This window comes from Urocampus carinirostris, chromosome 14, assembly GCF_059441175.1.
Source record: "Urocampus carinirostris isolate Australia breed hairy pipefish chromosome 14, RoL_Ucar_1.0, whole genome shotgun sequence".
Classification (NCBI taxonomy): domain Eukaryota; kingdom Metazoa; phylum Chordata; class Actinopteri; order Syngnathiformes; family Syngnathidae; genus Urocampus; species Urocampus carinirostris.
The window spans coordinates 38,199,406-38,222,846 of record NC_142362.1 but is presented as its reverse complement, the minus strand read 5'-3'; the positions used below and the strand labels follow the sequence as shown (position 1 = coordinate 38,222,846).

The 23,441-nt window shown below is 38.7% G+C and overlaps 2 protein-coding genes and 2 pseudogenes across 3 annotated transcripts in view; 2 read left to right on the top strand and 2 right to left on the bottom strand.

Moving 5' to 3' along the window:
- dpp10 (dipeptidyl-peptidase 10 (non-functional)) overlaps positions 1–23,441 on the top strand; it is a 149,008-nt gene that overhangs the window by 93,410 nt on the left and 32,157 nt on the right. The window contains exons 10-16 of the mRNA XM_088353056.1: positions 3,829–3,926; positions 4,086–4,209; positions 5,798–5,836; positions 15,643–15,750; positions 19,813–19,904; positions 20,928–20,975; positions 21,770–21,891. Of these exons, the coding sequence (XP_088209182.1) occupies positions 3,829–3,926; positions 4,086–4,209; positions 5,798–5,836; positions 15,643–15,750; positions 19,813–19,904; positions 20,928–20,975; positions 21,770–21,891 (631 nt within the window). The remainder of the gene's footprint in view (positions 1–3,828; positions 3,927–4,085; positions 4,210–5,797; positions 5,837–15,642; positions 15,751–19,812; positions 19,905–20,927; positions 20,976–21,769; positions 21,892–23,441) is intronic.
- Positions 10,698–13,441, top strand: LOC148353387 (general transcription factor II-I repeat domain-containing protein 2A-like). 2 transcript variants are annotated; one of them, XM_088353058.1, is made up of 2 exons: positions 10,698–11,219; positions 11,382–13,441. In XM_088353058.1, the coding sequence occupies exons 1-2, from the start codon at positions 10,985–10,987 to the stop codon at positions 12,830–12,832; spliced, it is 1,686 nt and encodes a 561-aa protein (XP_088209184.1). In that variant the 5' UTR covers positions 10,698–10,984; the 3' UTR covers positions 12,833–13,441. The 2 variants fall into 2 exon arrangements, with proteins under 2 accessions (XP_088209184.1, XP_088209183.1); XM_088353057.1 differs by having other exon boundaries at positions 10,698–12,188; positions 12,258–13,441.
- On the bottom strand, positions 14,212–14,462 carry LOC148353386 (U2 spliceosomal RNA; annotated as a pseudogene).
- On the bottom strand, positions 14,491–14,630 carry LOC148353385 (U2 spliceosomal RNA; annotated as a pseudogene).

Here is a 23,441-nt window from a genome sequence, read left to right as displayed (position 1 = left end):
ATACAAAGGATATTATTATTATTAATATTAAAAGGCTCAGAGGTCAGATAGCCGTATCTAACACAATGGATCTCATCTGATAGGTAGGATCTGAACCAATGAGTCATTGGTATGATCACAAAGCAGTACTTTTATAAAATGCTTTGCAAAAGTATTGCTCCCCCAAGAACCTTATGACATAGTGCCATAATTCAGGCTTCAAACTAAATATTTTTCTAAGAATCAACAACGTTTTTTTTGTTTTTGTTTTTTAAAAAGGTCAAAAGAAACAAAATATATTCAACATTTTAAATTACAAAATTGAAAATAAGTCAAGTCAAGTCAAGTCATTTTTATTTGTATAGCCCTTAATCACAATAAGTCTCTAAGGGCTTCACAGATTAGTACACTATGTTACACAGACTATTTTTCAGCCGACAAGAAGAGTAGGCTATTATTCATATGCAATGGAGTAGAAGTGAGTTTTAAGTTTAGATTTAAACATTTCCACTGAGGTTGCAGATCGGATCTCAGGGGGAAGAGCATTCCACAGCACCGGTGCCCGAATGGAGAACGCTCTCGAACCAGCAGAACACTTCTTTGCTCTCGGGATCACCAGAAGACCGGCACTCTCAGATCATAGGCTTCGGACCGGGACGTAGGGGCAGATCAGATCTGAAAGATAAGAGGGAGCAAGTCCATGTATGATTTTGTACAATACTAAGAGAACCTTGAAGTCACATCTTTGGCTAACTGGGAGCCAGTGCAAGTTAGCCAAAATCGGTGTTATGTGATCGTACTTTTTTGTCCTAGTTAAAAGCCTCGCTGCGGCATTTTGTACTAGCTGAAGAGACTTGATTCTGGACTTCGGGAGACCGGAGAGTAGTGCATTACAGTAATCGAGACGGGAGGTAACAAATGCATGAATTATAGTTTCCGCATCAGACTGAGACAGTATTGAACGGATTTTGGCAATGTTACAAAGATGGAAGAAAGCGGTTCTAGTAATTTTCTTTACATGCATCTCAAAGGTTAGATCAGGGTCAAATATGACACCTAAATTTTTAACTGAGTCACTCTGTGTGATGTGACATTTGTCAATGTTCACAGCAGTTTTTGAGAATAAGTCACGGCATTTAGATGGACCAATGACTAACATTTCGGTCTTTTCAGAGTTAAGACGCAAGAAATTGAGTGACATCCACTCTTTTATCTCAGTGAGGCAGGCCTCCAAATTTCCACAGTTTAGTGTGGAAGATTCCTCCAACGGAAGATAGAGTTGAGTGTCGTCTGCGTAGCAGTGGAAGCTGATATTGTACTTGCGAATAATGTCACCTAATGGAAGCATGTAAATGCTGAAAAGAAGGGGGCCAAGCACTGAACCCTGCGGAACACCGCAGGTAACATTAAAGGGCTCAGATGTCATTTCACCATATTTAACACAGTGCGTCCTATCTGAGAGGTAGGATCTGAACCACGAGAGAGACCAATCCATTTTTGAAACCGTTCTAGTAGGATATTGTGGTGCACTGTGTCAAAAGCAGCACTAAGATCCAGCAGCAGCAAAAGTGATGAAGCGCCAGAATCCATTGACATTAGGAGATCATTTGTTACCTTGATCAGAACTGTCTCAGAAGAGTGGTTAGCCCTGAATCCTGATTGCATGGATTCAAAAAGGTTATTCTCGGATATGAAAGCATTCAGCTGCTGTGCCACTACTTTTTCGAGTACTTTAGAGAGGAAAGGTAGGTTTGACACAGGTCTGTAATTACTTAATATTTCTGGATCAAGGTTGGGTCGTTTCAGTGTGGGTTTAATAACGGCGGACTTAAAAGCTGCTGGAACTACACCTGAGGAGAGTGATATGTTTATAATATTTAGAACTGAAGGTCCAAGGACGCCAAAAAGACTTTTAATAAGTGAACCTGGGAGCGGGTCGAACTGGCAAGTTGTCGGTTTGGCCGCATTTACAACCTGTTTGAGATCATCAAGTGACAGTTCACTAAAACCGGCCATTTTCCCAAGGCAGCCACCCTGTCGTGCATCTGTAAATTTCAGTCTTTTAATATGTGTGGTATTAATAATTTCTTTAGCAATTTCTTCCTGTATGCATTGAATCTTCTTAGTAAAGAAGACCATTAAGTCCTGAGCAGAGTGTGTCGAACTATCTGCGATAGTCTGTTGCCTTGTAAGCGATGCTACAGTGTCAAAAAGGGCTTTGGGGTTGTTCTTTTGAGACGCAATCACCTTCGAAAGGTAGGCCGATTTTGCAGAGGCAAGGGCCGCTTTATACTTTAACAAGCTGTCACACCAGGTTTGATGGAAAACCTCAAGCTTGGTAGCGCGCCATTTTCTTTCCAATTTCCTGCATTCTTGTTTAAGGGTTCTAGTTTCATCAGTAAATAAGCGTTGCAAAATATATTTCCACCCTTTGAGTTCATGCTTTGTACAACCTCCACACAGCCATCAGTCTTTTTGGGTACCGGTATGTCCTCAATGAGTTTTACACATCTCAAAAACAGTAATATTTGCCCAGTTTTCCTTGCAAAACAGCTCCTTAGGGTTTTAAGGGTGGTGATTGTTTTGTGCACAGCCTTTTTTAGATCTTTTCACAAATGCTCTATTGGAATGAGGTGTGGAGTTCGGTTTGGGCATTCTAACGCAATTATAATTAGTTTTAAACCATTTCACTGTCCATATTGCTTCATGTTTAGGGATGTCGTCCTATGTGAAGGTGAACCTGTGACCCATTTTGCTGCAGACTATCAACAGATTCTCTGCTACAATCACTTAGCTACATCCATCTTTCCAACACAAGCGATCTTTCCAGTCCCTGCTAAGGAAAAGCAACCATTGAGCATGATACAGCCGCCACAATGGTTGACAGTGGAGATAATATTTTCAGGGTGATGTGTTACTCTTTCGTCCAATGTAACACTTTGCATTCAGCCCAAAAGGTTCAATTTATGTCCCATCTGACCATCGCAGCTTGTTCCTCATGTTATTTGTGTTCCCCGTGTGGCTTATTGCAAATGCAAAACAGGCTTTTTTACGGTATTATTTTCGAAAGGGCTTTCATCCTCCCAATCTTCCATAAAGGGCAGATTTATGCAGAGTATGACTAATAGTTGTCTTATGCATAGATTGTCTTACCCCACCTTTGTATGCCTGCAGGGCATCTGATGTGATCATGGGCCTCTTGAATGTTTCTCTGATTAGTTTCTTTTCTTCCTTTGGCTGAAAGTTTAGAGGGACTGCAAAGTTTTGGTAGGATAGCAGTGGTTTAATGCTCTCTCCATTTTTATATTATTGCTTGCACGGTGGTCTGAGAAGTAGGTAAAATCTTGTTCTATCTCATTCCTGATTTGATCTTTTCCACAACTTTATCCCAGATCTGCCTGTATGTTCTTTGATCCTTATAATGCTGTCAAAAACTTTGAGCCCATCACAGAGCAGGTGCATTTAAAGAGACTTAAAGAGACTTAATGGCATACAGGTGCTCTCTGTTATTGTTAGTCATTTAGGTCGACATTGGATCATTCAAAAGACATCAGGGAGCTTCTGGAGTCAGTAAGCTGAGCAGAGAGAACACGGGGGCTATAAATGCTAGTGGTTACGGGATCCAACCAACCAATCGACCAACCAACTATGTCAAATGTTGAAATAGTTTGGTTCCACTTCACGATTTTGTCTCACATGTTTTTGACTCTGAAGAAATATTTTTTTAAAAATTAACTTAGTTTGAAGCCTAAAAATATGGTAATATGACTAAAGGTTTTTTCACTGTAATTATTTTACTTAGATTTTAAATAAACTGTTTCCTTTTTTTCTCACTTCTCCCACATGCAGGCAGGCCAAGCCAATCCAGTTGTGAAGCTTTTTGTTGTGAATCTGTACGGGCCAACCCACACTCTGGAGCTTATGCCACCAGACAGTCTCAAGCTACGGTGTGAATAGCTTTCCTTCCCTCCTAATAAAATGACAAAATAAGTGTGAACGATTTGCTTAATGAGACATTATCTAATCATTTTCTTCATCCAAATCATGTCCATTGGGGTCATTCATTTGCATAAATGAAGTCATTATAATAATCTCTCTTCCCCTAGGGATCATTATGTGACCATGGTGAAATGGATCAGTAAGACCCACACATCGGTTAGATGGTTGAACCGGTCTCAGAACATTTCCATTCTGGCTGTGTGTGACACCACTACTGGGGCCTGTGTCACGGTATGTGCATCTCACAGGATCAATGTTTGGTTGATCTTATCATATTTTATTCACAGGGTTCGTGCTTGAAATCCTTAAAAATTCTTAAATTGTAATGTTTTGTGTGATGTGCTTGAAAAGGCTTGAAATCGTTGCCATTACCATGTTTCTTGGCAGTCTGACTTTATAATCTACGCAACAAATTACGAAAAATTAGTGAAAATAACATTAAGATACCTGCTCTGGTGGCTTGTCATTATGGCGTCATCATGTGAAGCTTTACGGTCCCCTACTGGTACCACCTAATAGGACAGCCCCATATAGAAAACCGGAGCTTTTGGCCCGGGTCACTGAAAAGACTATTTTGCCTCCTAAACAGCTCCTCAGATTTTTTTTTGTATGATATATAATAATAATAATAATAATAATAGTAATAATTTAAAAAATATTTGAACCAAATTAGAATTTCATATGTTTTGCAGGGGACCCCTGTAAAAAAACCTGATAAGATATAAATTTAATACAAACAGATCTACAAAGAAAATTGTAAAATAGAAAACTATTTTAGCTTTCATACACTGAACCGATTTAAAGCCAAAGAACAACACAAAATCCCTGAAAATGCCAAACATTAAATAAGAATGTTATCAATTGTAAAATGCAAAAAAAAACTATTTACAAGTAAATTTTGACCAATTTAGATCGTACAGGTGCTTGAAATCTTTGAAATGGTGTCATAATAGTCTGTGATAATAGTTTGCAATAGTCTTTGATCTGTGCAACCCTTTGAGACTCTTTATGATTAAGGGTTATACAAATATACATGACTTGACTTGAATTTTAATATTGTGTTTTCAAAGTCAGGGAAATGCTTGAACTTTGGTGAAGTGCTTGAAAATGCTTGAAAGTGTTGCCATTGGAATGTTTCCTGGCAGTCTGACTCGATAGACCACGTACTAAATGAAGAAAAAGAAACAAATCTGCTTGAAAACGGCGCGACACGCCTGCTGCACGATATCGTGTTGTCATGTGAAGCATCACTGCTCCCAAATGGTCGTATACCAGAGGTTGGGTGCATTAGAATTGTCATAGGAATTCCAGCTCTATTTTGAGAACCGGCTTTTTCAGCTCCGCTCAGTGAGAAGAGCCGGCTTCCGAATGGCTCCTCAGATTTTTTTTTTTTTTGTGATATATATTATCAATAAAAATAAAACATTATGCACTGATTTATTTAGTCATTCATTTCTAAGGCAAGCTACAGTGAACTTTTAGCCAATTCAAATCAAACTTTCAGGTTGTTTCTACGAAGTATCTTTCAAAACCAAGCAAGAATCCCTAAAAAAAACACTTCTGAAAAGGTGTACAAACCCTGTGGCAGCATTCGCAAGTCAATTGTTTCTAATTCCAAGCTTTTAGCACACTTTCATATTAAAGCGGGGGGCCTCAAATTGTCGACACGCTGCAAATGACCCCTGCTTTAGTGTTCTTGATTTTGTCAAAGGTATCATCAAATAAACGATGTTCAACTAATTTGTTGTCAAATAATTTGTTTTGGGGTTATTCCTGCTCTAAAAAGAAAAACATACTGACCTTTTATTTTCTTTTTCAGAGGCATGAAGAACATTCTGAGCTCTGGCTTTCCAAACAGGTAAATTATAACGTCCCTTGCATGATGATTTATTAATTTTAGACTTTTTGTCTTTCCTCTGATTCTTATTCATATTTTTTTCCAAATGAAAGCACTTTTTTTGGTCGTAACCTTGACAAAAAAGTCACAGATTTTTACAAACTTGTCTGGACTGCTGGAAATGTTGGTATTTGTATGTTGACATTCAATATTACAAAAAATTAACAGCATAGCCCCCCCCCCTGGATTTGCAAAAGAAAATAGATTTCGCGCACCATTGATTGAAATTAGAGGTAAGATCTTAAGCAGGGGCCTGAACCCAGCCCGAAATTCAGGCATATAATGTAAATCATTAAGTCGTTTTTTCTTCTTTTTTTTGTTTTTCCTTTTTGGAGAAGCTGCACAGCATGCACTTTCTTTTACTCAAGTAATTACATGGAAGACTACTTTTTACTTCTTCTTGAGTAATATTATTCTGAAGGTAACAGTACTTTTTACTTAACTAACACACTCGACGCTGCCCTCTGGTGCCTCGCATACTTCGGCGCCGAAGTTCACACTTGATTGAGAGACCGAACCTCAAGTAAACCCGAGGCTGTACTTCGGCGCTCCATTTTGGTGCAGCGTGTATTTCCGCACCGAAGTTCACATTTGTTTTGAAATCCTTTAAAACCATTGAATTCTAATGTTGTACTCTCAACATTTGAAAAGTGCTTGAATTTTTGGTGTAGTTCTTGTAATTTCTTGAAATTGTTGCCATGGATTCTGACTTGATGGACCAGGCATTTGTATGTTTGTATGGCGTTGTCCTGTAAAGCGTCATCGCCCCCTATGGGCCGTGTCCACAAACACAGGTGAAGAGACCAAGATGTTGGGTACTGGAGAAGTTGGAAAATTGGCTTTGAAAGTTCGTCAATTTGGCCATGAAAAAAGTGTACAGACCCTGTTTATTATTCGATGAAACCAAAAAACAAAGTATTTGTTTAACGAATAAAAGTACTGTACTTAAAAATATTTTCTTTTTGTTTGTTTGTTTGTTCTTCTGTTTCTTAAAATAATTTCAGTACTGTCTATCTAAAATTACAAAAATAATCCTGCTTCTTTATTGCACAACTGTCTTGATTAAGGACACAATCCAATTTATTTGACATGATACTTTCTAGCTATTACGCGACATTATGAAAAACTGCATTTACCGTATGGTCTGCCCTCCAAGTGTTCAAAGAGCCATGGTACAAAAATAGATACTGTACCCACTGTACCCAAGCCTTACATAAGCCTCATAGATACTGTACCCATTTATAATCATGAAAAAATGTCAAGACAGTGTCCTGTTTGGTCTTTTTTAAGAAACCATGCATTTTTCCATTATCAAACATTTTTTTAAAAAGCACAAGGGAGCCACTAGAGCCACATGCAGCTCCAGAGCAACATAAGCGGGTCGTGAAGTCTAAATTTGTTGGCGATTGAAAGCCTATTTCACTCCCTTTCTGCCCTGACCTCCAGTACTTTTGTCGGTCCAGAACTTTTTGTTGACATAATGGCTTTAAGAGAAGGGTTAAAATTTCAAAAGATTTACACATAAATATGTAGGTTCGTCAAACTGTTTAATGTACATGTTATTGTTGTGCAGGCGGAGACAGTAGAAAAGGTACAGGGCAACTGTTTAGCCCAGGGGTCGGGACCTTTTTGATCCCAAAAGCCATAATGACAAATCATAAGCCAAATTTGGCCGACCATAAGGCTCACATAGAAGTCTCAGTTTTCTGCAAATTGTGCAACGCGCCTTTTCGTGTGTTTGCCCTGTGTGTGATGTAAAGCGAAGGACGTAGCTAAAGACACCGTTAGGCTGCGTGGTAACTTTGGGAATCAGCGCTAAAGGGTGTGGTCTGGGTGTGTTTATAAGGCTAGGTTCACTCTTCACAGCTTAATGCTCAAGTCTAATTTTTGGATGAAAGGCAATGTTTTTGTGAGATTGTTCATATATTCAACTAAATGCGACTTGTAAGTTTCCTGTGACTTCTACGTGTCTCCTGTATCTCCCGATGGAGGAATCTGCCACACTAAACTGTGCAAATTTTGAGGCCTGCCTTACTGAGATAAAAGAGTGGATGTCACTCAATTTCTTGCGTCTTAACTCAGAAAAGACCGATATGTTAATTATTGGTCCATCTAAATGCCGCAACTTATTCTCTAAAACTGCTGTGAACATTGACAAATGTCACATCACACAGAGTGACTCACTTAAAAATTTAGGTGTCACATTCGACCCCGATCTGTCCTTTAAAACACATGTGAAGAAAATTACTAGAACCGCTTTCTTCCATCTTCGTAACATTGCTAAAATTCGTCCTATACTGTCTCAGTCGGATGCGGAGATTATAATTCACGCGTTTGTTTCCTCCCGTCTCGATTACTGTAATGCCCTTTGAGACTCTTTGTGATTAAGGACTATACAAATAAAAATGACTTGACTTGACTTGACTCCTGTATGAACGTGACAAGTGGCCCTCTATTAATCGCTTTCTGTGTTTTCGTCCGTTTTGATTGCTACGCTACGCGGAAGAACCGCGAGAGTATTAAAGATTTATTACTCGATGGTTAGCAAGCAGTGTTCCCTCTAAGCTGCGCGCGTGCGCAATTGCGCACTGCTCTCATATTCTCAGAGCACAAGAAAATCTAGCCAGCGCACAAAAATGAGGGCTCAAAATTACTAATTAAGAAGCGACTTAAGTCAGTTACAGTGCGTGAAGTTAAAAATACACGGGTTCCCCTGACGTTTTGTCCTAAATGCGGTATTTTGAAGTCAATGTCGAACGAAGTTGAAAAGTAAAGTCAGTAGAGTTTGTTGAGAACCGGCTTCTTCGGCTCGGCTCACTAAAGGGAACCGGCTCTTTCGGGTCCTAAACAGCTCTTCAAGTTGTTTTTGCTTCTTCAATCCCAACATGACCAAATATTATGTAAAATTGTGCATAAAATTACTTAAAGGAATGGGGGAATAGAACAAAGAAGACAAAAATACCAAAATGAAAAATAAGTGAAAAGCTGAGAAAAAAAGAAACAAAAGGAAGAGAAAAAATAAGGAAAAATTTAGAAAAAAGCCAGAAAAAAGTAAAGAAAGAAATGTAGGAAAAAAGTAAATAGAGAACAAAAAGAAAAAAGTAACAGCTCGGAGAAAATAAACACAATGAGATTTTTTTTAAAGGAATTAAAAAAAAGTAGAAAAAAACACGGAAGAAAGAAGAAAAAGTTTGTTTTTCATTCAAATAGTTTCCATTTATATCAAGTGAATCTTGTTGCCAGCATTGTACTTCCACTAAAAATGCGATTAAGTACAGTTCTGTATCTTACAACCGACTAAATAAGCCCCCAAAAATGTTAATATTATGCGACAAAATATGTCAGGAAATAAAAAGAAATGTATATCTTGTGAAAGAATTGTAAGAACAAACGACGTTTGTAGGCCGTACAACCTTTGCAATAGTACATGAGTCAATTCATTCAAAAGAGAAAAATTATTTTGCATTGCCGGAAACTTGCCACACTTGGGATTATGGTTGCTCACTGTTGTTTCAAGCGTTGCTCACCGACTTTGTGTGAACGCTCAGACCCGTGGAAAATCAGAGGGAACATTGTTCGCAAGTGTAGAAAGCTGAAAAACAAACTTTATTCATGTGTTTTACTTTGTGATCAATACTTAAATAAACCACAACCAAACTCAGTTTTGTTACTGTTGTATTTTAAAAACGCACACTTGTATGCCTTTCTGTGTTGTAAGGCGGCTGTAACAGAGGGCACCCGTGCCCTATTGGGCGGTACACCCTGTGTATGTCTCAAATACAGAAATACAACCAGCCTGGGGGACTGCTCCTTTTAACAGAGTGCGCCCTATGGTCATGAAAATACGGAACCTCAGATCGTTGAAGTTCATTTTGACAGCACATTTTTATTTTATTTTAAGATGTCAGATGATTTTTTTATAATTCATGAAAAAGGAATAATTCCAATGCCTGTGTCCATTATCAGAAATATACCACTTCAAACTTGTCTCCCTCCTGTAATTACAAAAGATTGTTGAGGCTCATTTTGCCCTTACTTATTTTTAAAAACAACGGTTTAAAAAACAGGTGCAAGCAGAGTGTTTTTGTAAAACATAAAAATACTGCAAACAACGATACTGACATATTTACCATCTTTGCAGACGGCGCTGGGCATAGAGAAGTGCACTGTGTGCATAGCTCCCCCCACCTCTACTGCTCACCCAATAAAAATGCTCAGTGTGCTTGGCTGGTCTAACTATGTGTTTACAGTTTGTTCTGTGGGCTTTCATCATACTGGACCGAGCGCTTGGTCAAATAGTTACAGTTACAGAATTGGAACGCTATAGAGATTTGTGTGATTATAATTTTATCTCAGAGCCATATGTACTCATGAAAAGAACCATATCTGGCTCGCGAGCTATAGGTTCCCAACCCCTGATTTAGCCAATGAGAATGCAGAACACAATGCATGATGAAAACCCCTAGGGAAGTCACGAAACCGCGAGAAGTGAACCGTGGTGTCGAACGAGCGACCCAGAGACCAAATGCAGCCCTCAGGGTGATAGTTTTAGCTTCTTGTCTTAAAATCAAAGTTAGAAGGAAGGTAAGTATTAATTGACCACTAGAGATTGCTGTATTATGTCAGGCAACCTAAAACGAGCGTTAAAACGCACAAGGAATAATACAATCTACAGAGATTCTGTAGAATCCACATGACCAAAAAGGAACAGTTTTTCTTTTCATTTTAATGCCCGCAGCCTTTTCTAACGTTTTTGACTTTTCGTCCACCCTTAGAAGCAAGATGTTTATTTGACATAACATGCCTTATGTCAGGTGTCACCAACACGGTGCCCGCGGGCACCCGGTCGCCCGCAAGGACCACATGAGTCGCCCGCGGGCCTGTTCCAAAAATAGCACATCTCATAGAGAGCTGCGTCTAAAAATTAATTTTGTTCTGTTGCTATTATTTTTTTAATCACACTTGTATGTATATAGATTTAAAAAATACTATCTTAAAAATACTTTAAGGTTAACGCGCACAATATTTACCTATGGGCAGTAAAGTAGAGCTTGTGGGATGTGGAGAGTAAGCTAGCGGGCGCTGTATGCACTTTCGTACCCCAAAAACATGGCAGAAAAAAGAAAGAAAACGTATCTCTTTCACAGTGAATGGGAAGAGGAGTTCTTTTTTACGACTGTAAAAGAAACCTGCGTGTGTCTGATTTGCGGGACGACCGTGGCGACAGCAAAACGGCACAATGTGGAGAGACATTTCAATACGTGTCACAAAAGCTACCATGATAAATATCCACCTGCAAGCGCCCTACGGGCAGAAAAAGCCCGTGAGCTAAAGACCGCTCTGGGTAAGCAACAGTCTTTTTTTACGAGGCCGGCCAAAAACTCACAAAAAGCAACCGAAGCCTCGTTTAGAGCTACACATTTTCTGATCAAGAAAAAAAAGGCATTTACAGATGGAGAAGTTGTCAAAGAAGCGATGTTATTAATTGCTAACACTGTATTTAAAGACGAGAAAAATGGAAGCGACCTAATCTCCACTCTTTCCGACGTCCAACTGGGGGCATCTACGATGGCAAGACGAGTATCAGCTATGTCCAGTAACTTGGTCGATCAGTTGGAGCAGGATCTGGCGAAGTGCAAGTGGTTTAGCCTCCAGTGCGATGAGTCCGTGGACAGCAGCAGTACAGCGCAGTTATTGGTTTTTATCCGGATGGTGTTTAATGATTTCTCCACAAAAGAAGAACTCCTGACACTACTGCCCTTAAAGACAACTACGAGAGGAGTTGACATTTATAACACGGTGAAGGAGTTTTTCGTGCAGAAAAAGGTGCCATTGGAAAAGCTGGTAGCGGTGACAACAGACGGGGCTCCTGCTATGGTCGGCCGACAGACAGGTTTCATCGCTCACTGTAAACGTGACCCAGACTTCCCCAAATTTCTGCATTACCATTGCATCATTCACCAGCAGGCGTTGTGTGCGAAAGTGATCGGCTTTGGGCACGTGATGACTCCCGTTGTGAAAATCATAAACAACATCCGCTCCAAAGCAAAGCAGCACAGGATTTTCAAGGTACTATTAGAGGAGATGTCAGCAGAATATGGGGACCTACTGCTACACACAGAAATCAGATGGCTCAGCAGAGGACGAGTTTTGCATCGTTTTTTGTCTCTTTTGCGTGAAATCAAAGAGTTCATGCAGTCCAAAGGCGAAGATGTCTCACTGCTAGAGGACACAGAGTGGACACTTGACCTTGCATTTTTGGTGGACATTACTGGGAAATTAAACCTCCTGAACTGCCAGCTGCAAGGCAAAGGTAAGACTGTTGTCGATATGATAAGTGCTTTAAATGCATTTAAAGCCAAAATGAATGCATTCTCTGCAGATTTACAGAGAAAAAAAGTTCTGCACTTTCCCTCTGTGCAGTCAGTGCTGAAAGACAATGCTTCTGCATCTGAGACATTTGAAAAAGTGGCAGAAAAGTACATTGAAGTAATAAACAGACTTGGGCAAGAGTTTGAGAATAGGTTTTGTGACCTTCATCAGCTTGAACCATGTGTGTTCTTCATTTCCAACCCTTTCATGAATGGGGACACAACATGCTTTGCTGAGCAGTTAAGTGCAACGTTCAACTTGGATGCTGGACAGGTGGAGATTGAAATTATAACATTGCAAAATGATCTCCATCTCAAAGCCTACCAGGCTGCACCAAACTTTTGGCGCCTTGTTGACACAGAGAAGTACAGTGGAGTATGCACAGCAGCCATGAAGGTTGCCAGCCTGTTTGGCTCAACCTATCTCTGTGAATCAGCATTTTCTGACATGAACTTCATCAAAAACAAACACAGAACACGCCTCACTGATGCACATCTGAGAGACTCACTCACAGTTGCAGTGTCAAGTTACACACCAGATTACAACACACTGGTGAACAGCATGCAATGCCAGTCTTCCCACTAACCAAGGACGGATACCAGATGTAGTCAGTGACAACATGGTAGTGCCATGGCAAAGTTGAATTAAAATATTGAAGAATTGTGTTCAATTTAAAAGTGTGTTCATGACATTTAAAAGTTATAATTTTGTTAAACATAACACAGACTTGGCCATTAGTTCAAAATGTGAAATAAAAAATGTATTACATATTTAAAAATATGTAAGTTGATTTTGTTTAACATTACATAATTGTTAACTTTTTGAAACATGTTGCAACATAGTTCATGATTTGTTAACAGGGCATGTCAGTGGCTTGTGCAAATGGGATATTTTTTGCTAAAATGTAGTGATGTAAGTGATCATCTGAAAATGTAACAAATACTGTGATTAATAGAGATAAAGTGTTGAATATTGATATCTGTTTCCCACCTTGTTGTCATTTTTGATAATCATTGTTAGAAATCATTAACATGATCAGTGTCTTTACATAGGTGAGTATTACTAATCATTATAAATAATGTATAACTAAAGGCAAACTGAGCAAATTTGTTATTTCAGAAGAGCGTATCAAACTGGTAGCCCTTCGTATGATTCAGTAACCGTGAAGTAGCTCTCAGTTTCAAAAAGGTTGGTGACCCCTGCCTTATGTTATGTCAAATAAACTGAAATTTGTCAACCTACGAATATTCAAAAAAAAGTCCACATTAATAAAGAATTTCATGTATTCAACCCTCCTGTTGTCCTTAGGTCAAAATGACCCACCACTTTGTTGTTTTCAATGAATTACATTTTTACCACATGGAGGCAATGAATAATACACGCTGTCCCTTTAAGTGCAACTCTAGGGGATTATGGATCCATTTTATATAAACTGTTTTTGATTCTGAATGTTTATTTTTTTAATATCTTTTTTTGTGTAGATTTTAAAAAACAATATTTGAGAATAATAGAACTTTTTTTGTGGCCCAACCTCACCAAGACCCACAGGTATATTGACTGTGATAGCGCTGTCTTAGACTGTCAACTGTAAGTTAGCGATAGTCCTTTAATATGCTAATTTGGCATAATATATAAATTCCGGACTATGGAGCGCACCTGATTATAAGCCGCACCCACCACATTTTAAGAGGATAACCGCTTTTGTACTTACACAAGCCGCACCTGTATATAAGCCGCATGCGCCCACATCAAAACATGTGACAAAATCACAAAATTAACCCAAAACCTACTTTGAGTCCCGCAATTTTGGGGGGGGATTTTGTAAGGTTTATTGTTATATATTCTTTATCAATAATCCATTATCGGTCAAATCATATTATGCTACAAAGCCAAGGGGCCGAGACACTTGCTCTCAGCCAAGAGGCTGAGTCAAGGTCCAAGCCACAGAGCCAAGCAGCGATCAGTACGAATGCACCGTTCCCAGAGGTACTGCAATACCGTGTCGATGCGTGGAGTGGACAGAGCAAGCTCTTATTCCATCTCCCGATTGCAAAAATCAAATGTCCTTCATTGAAGCGGGGGGGAGGGATTTTGTTAGGTTTATTGTTCTATATTCTTTATCAATTATCCATTATCCGTTATCGGTCAAGTCATAATACGCTACAAAGCCAAGGGGCCGAGACACTTGCTCTCAGCCAAGAGGCTGAGTCAAGGTCCTAGCCACAGAGCCAAGCAGCGATCAGTGCGAATGCACCGTTTCCGGAGGTACTGCAATACCAGGCCGATGCGTGGAGTGGACAGAGCAAGCTCTTATTCCCTCTCCCGATTGCAAAAATCAAACTCCATAATTGTAACTTCATACAAATTCAGAACCCTCATAGATGGTAAACAAATTCAGAACCACACTGAGCATAATGTACACAGTTCAAAAACCACAGGCGGCATAAATTCGGAAAATTATACCGGTACTTACAATTTAATGCAGACCTGCAGAGTCCAGGTCCCGTTAAATGTAATCCAAGGAAAAAAAAAGTGTATATTTCCAAAGGTAAAGGTGGGAAAACTATATATCCACTATTTTCTGCCGTCATTCCCCGCGTCTGTTACGCCCCCTCTTTTTTTAATTGGTCAGTGCAAGACTTATCAGAATAAGTGTCCAAAATAAATACAAATAAATACATTACAAAAATATACAGTTGCAAATACATATTATACATGGTTACACATATTTACAAAGAAAGACGGTACACCGAGAGAGTTTTCAAAGCTTTAATAATAATATAACTTTCATCCCAAACCGTGTCTGTGAAGGGTAGCAAAACGCTACTAACAACACGCTCGCAACACAGTTAATGGGGCTGTTAAAAGAAACATACCGTTCATGTAGAAATCACGGTAAACTATTCTCATCTTCTGCCCTATAACTGACGTAATCAAAGTTGTCCTCCTTTAGTATGGGAAAGAGACTTTGTCATATGGACTTCGTCCCACGCTCCCTTATTCAAAAACACGCTCGCAAGGTAAAGTTTGCGTGCAGTAGCTCTGTTTCCTTCTTTATCGGACTGCTCGATTGCGTTTAGCTTGTAATCTGCGTCATGTGCCTTGAACTCGAGCGCCGCTGGCGGCTGTAAGAAAAATTACATAAATTGGCCGCATCACTGAATAAGCCGCAGGGTTGAAAGTTTGGGAAAAAAGTAGCGGCTTATAGTCCGGAATTTATGGTAATATCAGTTTTCTTGTGCCATTTCCTAGCCTAAGCAGTGCAGTTTTGCACTTTCCAGTCCCCATTTACAGTCATGAAAAAACAGTGATTAATTTGCTTTTGTGTTGAATACCTAAAATAGGAACCTTATATTTTCCATTGATGGTACAAAACATGTTTTTTTTTTCTGCAGAACCAAGAACCTGTGTTCTCTAAAGATGGCAAACGATTCTTCTTGACCGTTCCAGTTAAGCAAGGGGGGAGAGGAGAGTTTCATCACATCGCTATGTTTAACACTCAGGTGAAGCTTTTTTCCAAATGGCATTTAAAAAAATAGCAAGTGGGTCACTTTAGGTTCATATCTCATTTTATGACAATGTAATCTACTATAACTCATTGCCGAACATCTGTCATTGGTTGCTATTTTGTTTGTCAAGTCAGTCTTCAAGTACTAGTAACAGCAAGTTATTTTTCATCTGTAATTCCTATTTATCAAAATATTCGTATAAGTTTGGATAAAGACAGGTAAGCTTTATTCTCAAACAGCTTTTCAAAAATAACTTTTGAAATTTCAAATGATTTAGTTTCCGACAGAAAATTTATTTTGGAATAAAATACAGGGTCCGTACGGGTACATGTAAGCCATGAAAGTGCTTGAGTTTCAATGTTGTGTTTTCAAAGTCAGGAAAATGCTTAAATTTTGGGTGAAGGTCTTGAAAATGGTTGAAATTGTCGCCATTGTCATGTTTCATGGCAGTCTGACTCTGTAGACCATGCAATAAATGAAACAGTGTATGAAAATTATTCCAAAACGCCTGCTCTCCTGGCCTGTCATTATGGCAATTTAATGTGAAGCATCACAGCCTTCTACTGGTTGCAAGAGGACAGCTCTATTTAGAAATCCAGGCTCTTTTGGCTTTGTTTTCAAACAGCGACTACTTGTTTTTTGTTTTGTTTTTTGATATACTGGACTGTCTCAGAAAATTAGAATATTGTGATAAAGTTCTTTATTTTCTGTAATGCAATTAAAAAAACAAAAATGTCATACATTCTGGATTCATTACACATCAACTGAACTATTTCAAGCCTTTTATTATTTTAATATTGCTGAATTTGGCTTACAGCTTAAGAAAACTCAAAAATCCTATCTCAAAATATTAGAATATCATGAAAAAGTATACAAGTAGGCTATTCAACTAATCATCTGAATCATCTAATTAACTCGAAACACCTTGCGAGGGTTTCCTGAGCCTTAAAAACACTCAGCTTGGTTCAGTAAAATAAATCACAAGTATGGGGAAGACTGCTGATCTGACTGCTGTCCAGAGGACCATCATTGATACCCTCCATCAGGAGGGTAAGACACAAAAATAAATTTCTCAAGGAGCAGGCTGTTCACAAAGCATAGCCACAAAAAGTCTGTTGGAAGGGAAAAATGTGACCGGAAACGCTGCACAACCAAGAGAGATGACCGCAGCCTTAACAAAATTGTGAAGAAGAGCCGCTTCCAGAATTTGGGGGAGCTTCAAAGACAGTGGGCTGAAGCTGGAGTCCAGGTATCAAAAGCCACAGTTCACAGACGTGTCCGGGAAATGGGCTACAATAGCCGTATTCCCATGGTCAAGCCACTTCTGAACTCAAGACAACGGAAGAAGCGTCTGACTTGGGCTATGGAGAAGAAGCACTGGACAGTTGCAGAGTGGTCCAAAGTCCTCTTTTCAGACGAAAGCAAGTTTTGCATTTCATTTGGAAGTCAAGGCGCCAGAGTCTGGAGAAAGGCGGGAGAGGAGCAAAATCCAAGTTGCTTGAAATCCAGTGTGAAGTTCCCACAGTCAGCAATGGTTTGGGGAGCCATGTCAGCTGCTGGTGTTGGTCCACTGTGTTTCATCAAGTCCAGAGTAAATGCAACTGTGTACCAAGAGATTTTAGAGCACTACATGCTTCCATCTGCTGAAAAGCTCTATGGAGATGAGGATTGCATTTTCCAGCATGATCTGGCACCTGCCCACAGTGTCAAAACCACCAGTAACTGGTGCACTGACCATGGCATCACTGTCCTTGATTGGCCTGCTAATTCCCCTGACCTGAACCCCATCGAGAATTTGCGGGGTATAGTTAAGAAGAAGATGAAAGACACCAGACCTACAAATGCAAATGAGCTGAAGGCCGCTATCGAAGCATCCTGGGCATCAATAACACCTCAGCAATGCCACAGGCTGATTGCCTCCATGCCACGCCGGATTGATGCAGTAATCCGTGCAAAAGGATTGCCAACCAAGTACTGAGTGCATCAATGGACATTTTCAAATGTTTGATTTAGTTTTGCTGTTATAAAATTATTTTTTTACTTGGTCTGAGGAAGTATTCTAATATTTTGAGATAGGATTTTTGAGTTTTTTTCAGCTGTAAGCCAAAATCAGCAATATTCAAATAATAAAAGGCTTGAAATAGTTCAGTTGATGTGTAATGAATCCAGAATGTATGACATTTTTGTTTTTTTAATTGCATTACAGAAAATAAAGAACTTTATCACAATATTCTAATTTTCTGAGACAGTCCAGTATTCATCCATTCATCCATTATCTGCACCGCTTATCTTAAGTAGGGTCGCGGGGGTGCTGGAGCCCATTCACCCGCCTTGTCACCCTAATAGAATAGAATTGAATAGAATTTACTTTTATTGTCATTCTTTGTAACAATGCATACAGAACAAAATGTTGATACACCTGACCCGTACAGTTAAACTGTAGCGAGCCGATGCAGCTATTTTAGTCATTAGGTGAGCAAACCCCCCAATTCCAACCCTTAATGCCGAGCGCCAAGCAGGGAGGCAATGAGTACCAATGTTGTAAGTCTTAGGTATGACTCGGCCGAGGCTTGAAGCCTCGGAGCGGGCACCCTACCATCTAGGCTACCGATAATAATAATAATAAAACACCATTATGCACTAAATTATTTAGTAACTAGTAATTTTGCTGGAGATTCCTGTAAAACACATGAAATATAAATTAAAATATTGACAGATACACTCAAGAAGAATAAAAATTCAAAGCAATTTTAGCAATTTGCACACTGAACAGATATAAAGTCAAAGAACAACATAAAATCCCTAGAAATGCAAAACAATAAAATCAAAATTAAAAATATTAACTCTCCATTCCTAAAAATAAATGATAAATAAATGATAAAATGCATTGAAAAATAACTAAAATATAAATTAAAATAAGGCAAAAAGCGGGCAGCACGGCGGCGCAGTGGTTAGCGCGTGTGCGGCACAGTTTTAAAAACTTGGGAACCTCCTGTGTGGGTTCAAATCCAGCTATCCGACCTACTGTGCGGAGTTTGTATGTTCTCCCCGTGCTTGCGTGGGTTTCCTCCGGGCACTCCGTTTTCCTCCCAAATTCCAAAGACATGCAATTCAGGTGGATTGGTCCAAATTGTCCCTAGGTGTGAATGGGCGAGCGAGTTGTCTGTCCCTGTGTGCCCTGCGATTGTCTGGCAACCAGTTCAGGGTGTCCCCTGCCCACTGCCCGATGATTGCTGGGATAGGCTCCAGCACCCCCGCGACCCTACTGAGGATAAGCGGTGCAGCTGATGAGATGAGATAAGGCAAAAAGCAAAAAAATAATAGCAGTCTCTAAAATTGAAGGATTGAATGCTCTCTGCTTCTGCGCAATCAATATCATGAAAATGAATGCAATTTTGGCTTATTTTTCTGCTTTTTAAACATACGTACAGTACTTTTATATTTTAGTCTCCCAATTGAAGTTATTACAATACCCAAATGACCGAATTCATGTCAGTTTATAGCAGGCCATTGACACAAAAAGATTGTAGGTCATAGATAGGAACAGCTCAAAATAGCACAATGTCTGTGATAGCAGGAAGATAGCGACTTTATCTTAGTCATCAATGTCAACAAAAAAAACGTTGTTTTGATCTGCGCTGGATTTCTTCCCTTGAAGGTACTGGAAAAATTGAAAGTGCTTAGAAAGTTCTTAAATTTGGCTATGAAAGAGGTGTACAAGCCCTGATAACTAAATGTAATGTTCAGGAAACCAATAGGGGTGGTACAGAAGCATAAAGCAGGCACGGGGAGAACATGCAAACTCCACACGAGGAGGCTACAATAGCTGAACTGAACCTCCGCACCGTGGGGCTGCGACCTAACCACCCATCTGGGATACTTTAACTATTGTGCAGGTTTTTGGTTATAATTTGCCAAACCAGTGAATCCCATCATTGATAGCTCGATAGATTATGCTTATAAGGTCAACCACTGGTTTTGCACAAATGTTGTCCGACTAACATATTATACAGCTATTGGATGTTAACAAATGCAACACAATCTTGTTTTGCTTAGTTCAGAACAGATGAAAATGAAATCCGACATTTAACATCTGGAAACTGGGAGGTGACAAAGATCCTCGGCTATGATGAAAACATTGATAACCTGTGAGTTTACCCAACGACTGTACAAATATTGTTCACTTATATTAACTTGTTCCCTGGGATATTTTTAATGACCGTTAACCCCTTGACGTTCCTGTAAAATTTGCCTCAGATCCCAATCCAAGACATACCCAAAGTAAATAGAATGCTGTTCTTGAACTGTAGGGAGAATATGGACGGGTTTTGGTCTTTTTTTAAAAGGTAGCAAACATACTGACGTTTCGTCCCAAACTGACAAAATCACTGCAAAAGCTAACAAGATTGAATAATCTGAGTTGGAACACACAGAAATAAGTTTTTATTCTCGCCTGAATTCATTTTTGTGATCTAACGCTGGCAGATGATTGCAACATGGGCATCTTAGCTGGAAAAAAGGTGAGGCAATAGCCTGAAGCTTTACCTGGTACCTTCTCAAATTTGATTACAATCTAAAAAACTAAACATTGTATTTTGCACATTTTTCTAAGGGTAGGTTTAGGCATTTCCAAAAGTAGCCATTTGAAGACAACCAGTTTACAGCACTACAACCTTTTCAACTGTGTATTTTACTTTGGCCATTTTTTCAGGCAATTTAAAAGAGTTCTTAATGTTTATCACTATTATGCCCTAAGCCTTAGGGCATAATACTGATAAACATTAAGAACATTAAATAAAAGTGCCCTAAGGGCCTAAGGGCACTTTTACTTTGGGGTCTAATTTGAATAAACAGTGAATATATCTGTATCAGAGTTTTTAGGGCTAACCAATGTGCTTATCATCAATTGAAACGGTTACTACTGGCTAAAAATATTCGGGGCTAAAGTGCATAACACCGTTTGGCCGAGTGGTGTTAATCAAAGGTCAGAGGCTAACGGCCATATTGGAAATAGCTTTACGAGTCTCATTATTTCTAAACGGAAATTATGTGGTGAAACAGATGGATTGCAACAAGGAACGTTGAGGGGTTAAAACTATTTTAAAAAGCTTATTGTTTACTAAAAGTATTAAGGAAGCTAACTTGAATGTTTGTTTATAATCTGGTTGTAGTTATTTTCTTAGTACGGAGGGTTCACCTCGAAGGCGACACCTTTACAGGTTTGTAATTTCATTAGTTTCCTACGTTACTTTTTTGTTTTTTAATAATGCAGTTGTGTGGGGATAATGATGCAAAATATGTTCAGCAATTTCATATAATTATTCAGCACTCACTTTGTTTTACATGGTTTCTGTCATTTTTAGTTTTGGCCACCGTATGCCCAGTATAAAAAGGTTATTTTGCCAATTAGGCGGGGCTGACAATTCACCATCAGAAATAGTTCGAAATAGTCTCGTTGTCTTCAGTAATTACCATGAATGAAGCAATACTCCAAACATATTGTATTTGAGCTTTAAATGGTCGATTCTACAGTTCATTGATAGTGATAATGATTGATCAGTCCAAAGGAAAAATATTGACACACAAATAAATAATGCGACATGTTTTAATTCTAAACAAACAACTATTTATCTACATGGCAAGGAAAATCAAATAAAAAATAAAAAGGACATTGTCGACAAGAAAAAAATATCATTTCTAACTGCCAAAGGAAATCTCGTGTTTAGAAAGGTTATGGGGGGGCAAAGAAATCATTTTGGTTTGGAAGTATTGACCAAGAAGTCCAATTTTATGATAATCAACTTATTTAAAGAATCAGGAGTTACTTCGTAGCGTGTCAAAATAAAACATTTGTCCAAAAAGACCAAAAATGGTTTGTTAAGGAAACATTTTTTGGGTTACCTTTGAAACAAAAGAGGGGAAAACATCAATGTAGTACTCGACAATGACATGTACCAGAAAATGTTTTTTTTTTTTTTTTACATTATCGTACTATTTAAATTTTCTCTTTTAGTGTGAAAACTACAGGATTGTTCCCACGATGGTGTTTAACGTGTTCCCTAAATAAGGCACACTGTTCGCACTTCGATGCTGTTCTAAGCCCAACACAACAGCACATTATCCTTCACTGTAAAGGTAAGTATAATCATATTGCATTGCGCATGAACATTCAGAAAACAGGAACATAACAGTATCATCATCTTGAGTTATAACGTTAATAATAATTTTATACTGAATGTAGTGTGAATGGGATTTAACTGCAGGGGCATGGAGGTTCACCATGATCAAGGGCTTTCTGACGTTTTCAAGATTGATCCGTACATCCCTTGTGGATTAAGTGACTGATTTTTAGAGAACCCCGCTCCAAGTATGAGAGAAAGAAAAATCAGAGTTAGTGATTCTGTAAATTTGAAAATAATATGATGACTATAATCCATGTCACCATGTTGGAGACCCCTGCTCCAGATACTTGACTTGCTTAGAGGATGTCAGTTATATAGCTTATCTAACCAGCTAAACTGTTTTCAGCTGTAAAGATTTTCTAATAATCCAAAACCCGTCTGACACAATTAGGAAGCACAATGTATTATTAGAACACTGGAGTGCTGGTTGCTAGAAATGGGCCTCTTTAGACCTATGTCAACATTGCATTAAAAAAAAGATAATTGCAGCTTCAATCGTAAAATACCATATTAACAATGTATGGGGTGTATTTCTGATAAGTTTTATTTTACTTTCATTAGACAAGGAATTTTCCTTACAAAATATGGAAATTTCTAAGCAACCCCAACTTTTGAAAGGTACTATACAACGTACATACTGTATGTTGCTTATTTTTCATCAGAATAAGCAAGTATTCATACATCCTCCCATGTAAGCTTTTGAGAACGGTAATATTTTCTTTGCATTGAGACTCCAATTGATTGATACACAAGTGGGGATTACAATTCAAGGTCAAATCAAATACAGCTTTTCTAAACACCAAACAAGTTTTACACATTGTGCACGAACAAACATAATAGGCCCTGTTCAGACTGCCAGCCCAAAGCCCCATAAATCCTTCAAGATTTGATAAGAGTTGGGTCAAAGAATAGAAACTATGTTTTGTACATAAATATTTATTCGACACATGTATACTGCTGTTAATCTTAATATTTTCTTAACTCACCTTGAGTTAATTTTGTATTTTTCTATTTTTAATATTTGTAATATTTTTTATGTATACTTGTATGCAGTTTCTTAGTTTTATTACACTGGCAACTGTGTGGACAGCAAAGTAAGAATTTCATTGTGCAGGGAATTGTGGTTCTTTATTGTGCATATGACAATAAACACTTTGAATAGTTGAATATTTATGTATGAAATGTCCTATACAAATAAAGTTTGATTTCTTCATCAATTGCTTTTAGGAACGAGTGCGAGTGATATCCAGGGTTCGTACAGATGGTTAAAATGTGTGAAAACGCTTAAATTATAATGTTGTGTTTTCAAGGTCAGGAAAGTGCTTGAATTTTGGGTAAAGGGCCTGAAAATGCTTGAATATGTTGCTATTGTCATGTTTCTTGGAAGTCTAACTTGATGAACCAAGCAATAAATGAAGAGGTTTTCTTTTTAGTGTGTGAAAATGCGCTGACTTGCCTGCTCTGGTCGCTTGTCATGGTGTTGTCAAGTAACGCGTCATTGCC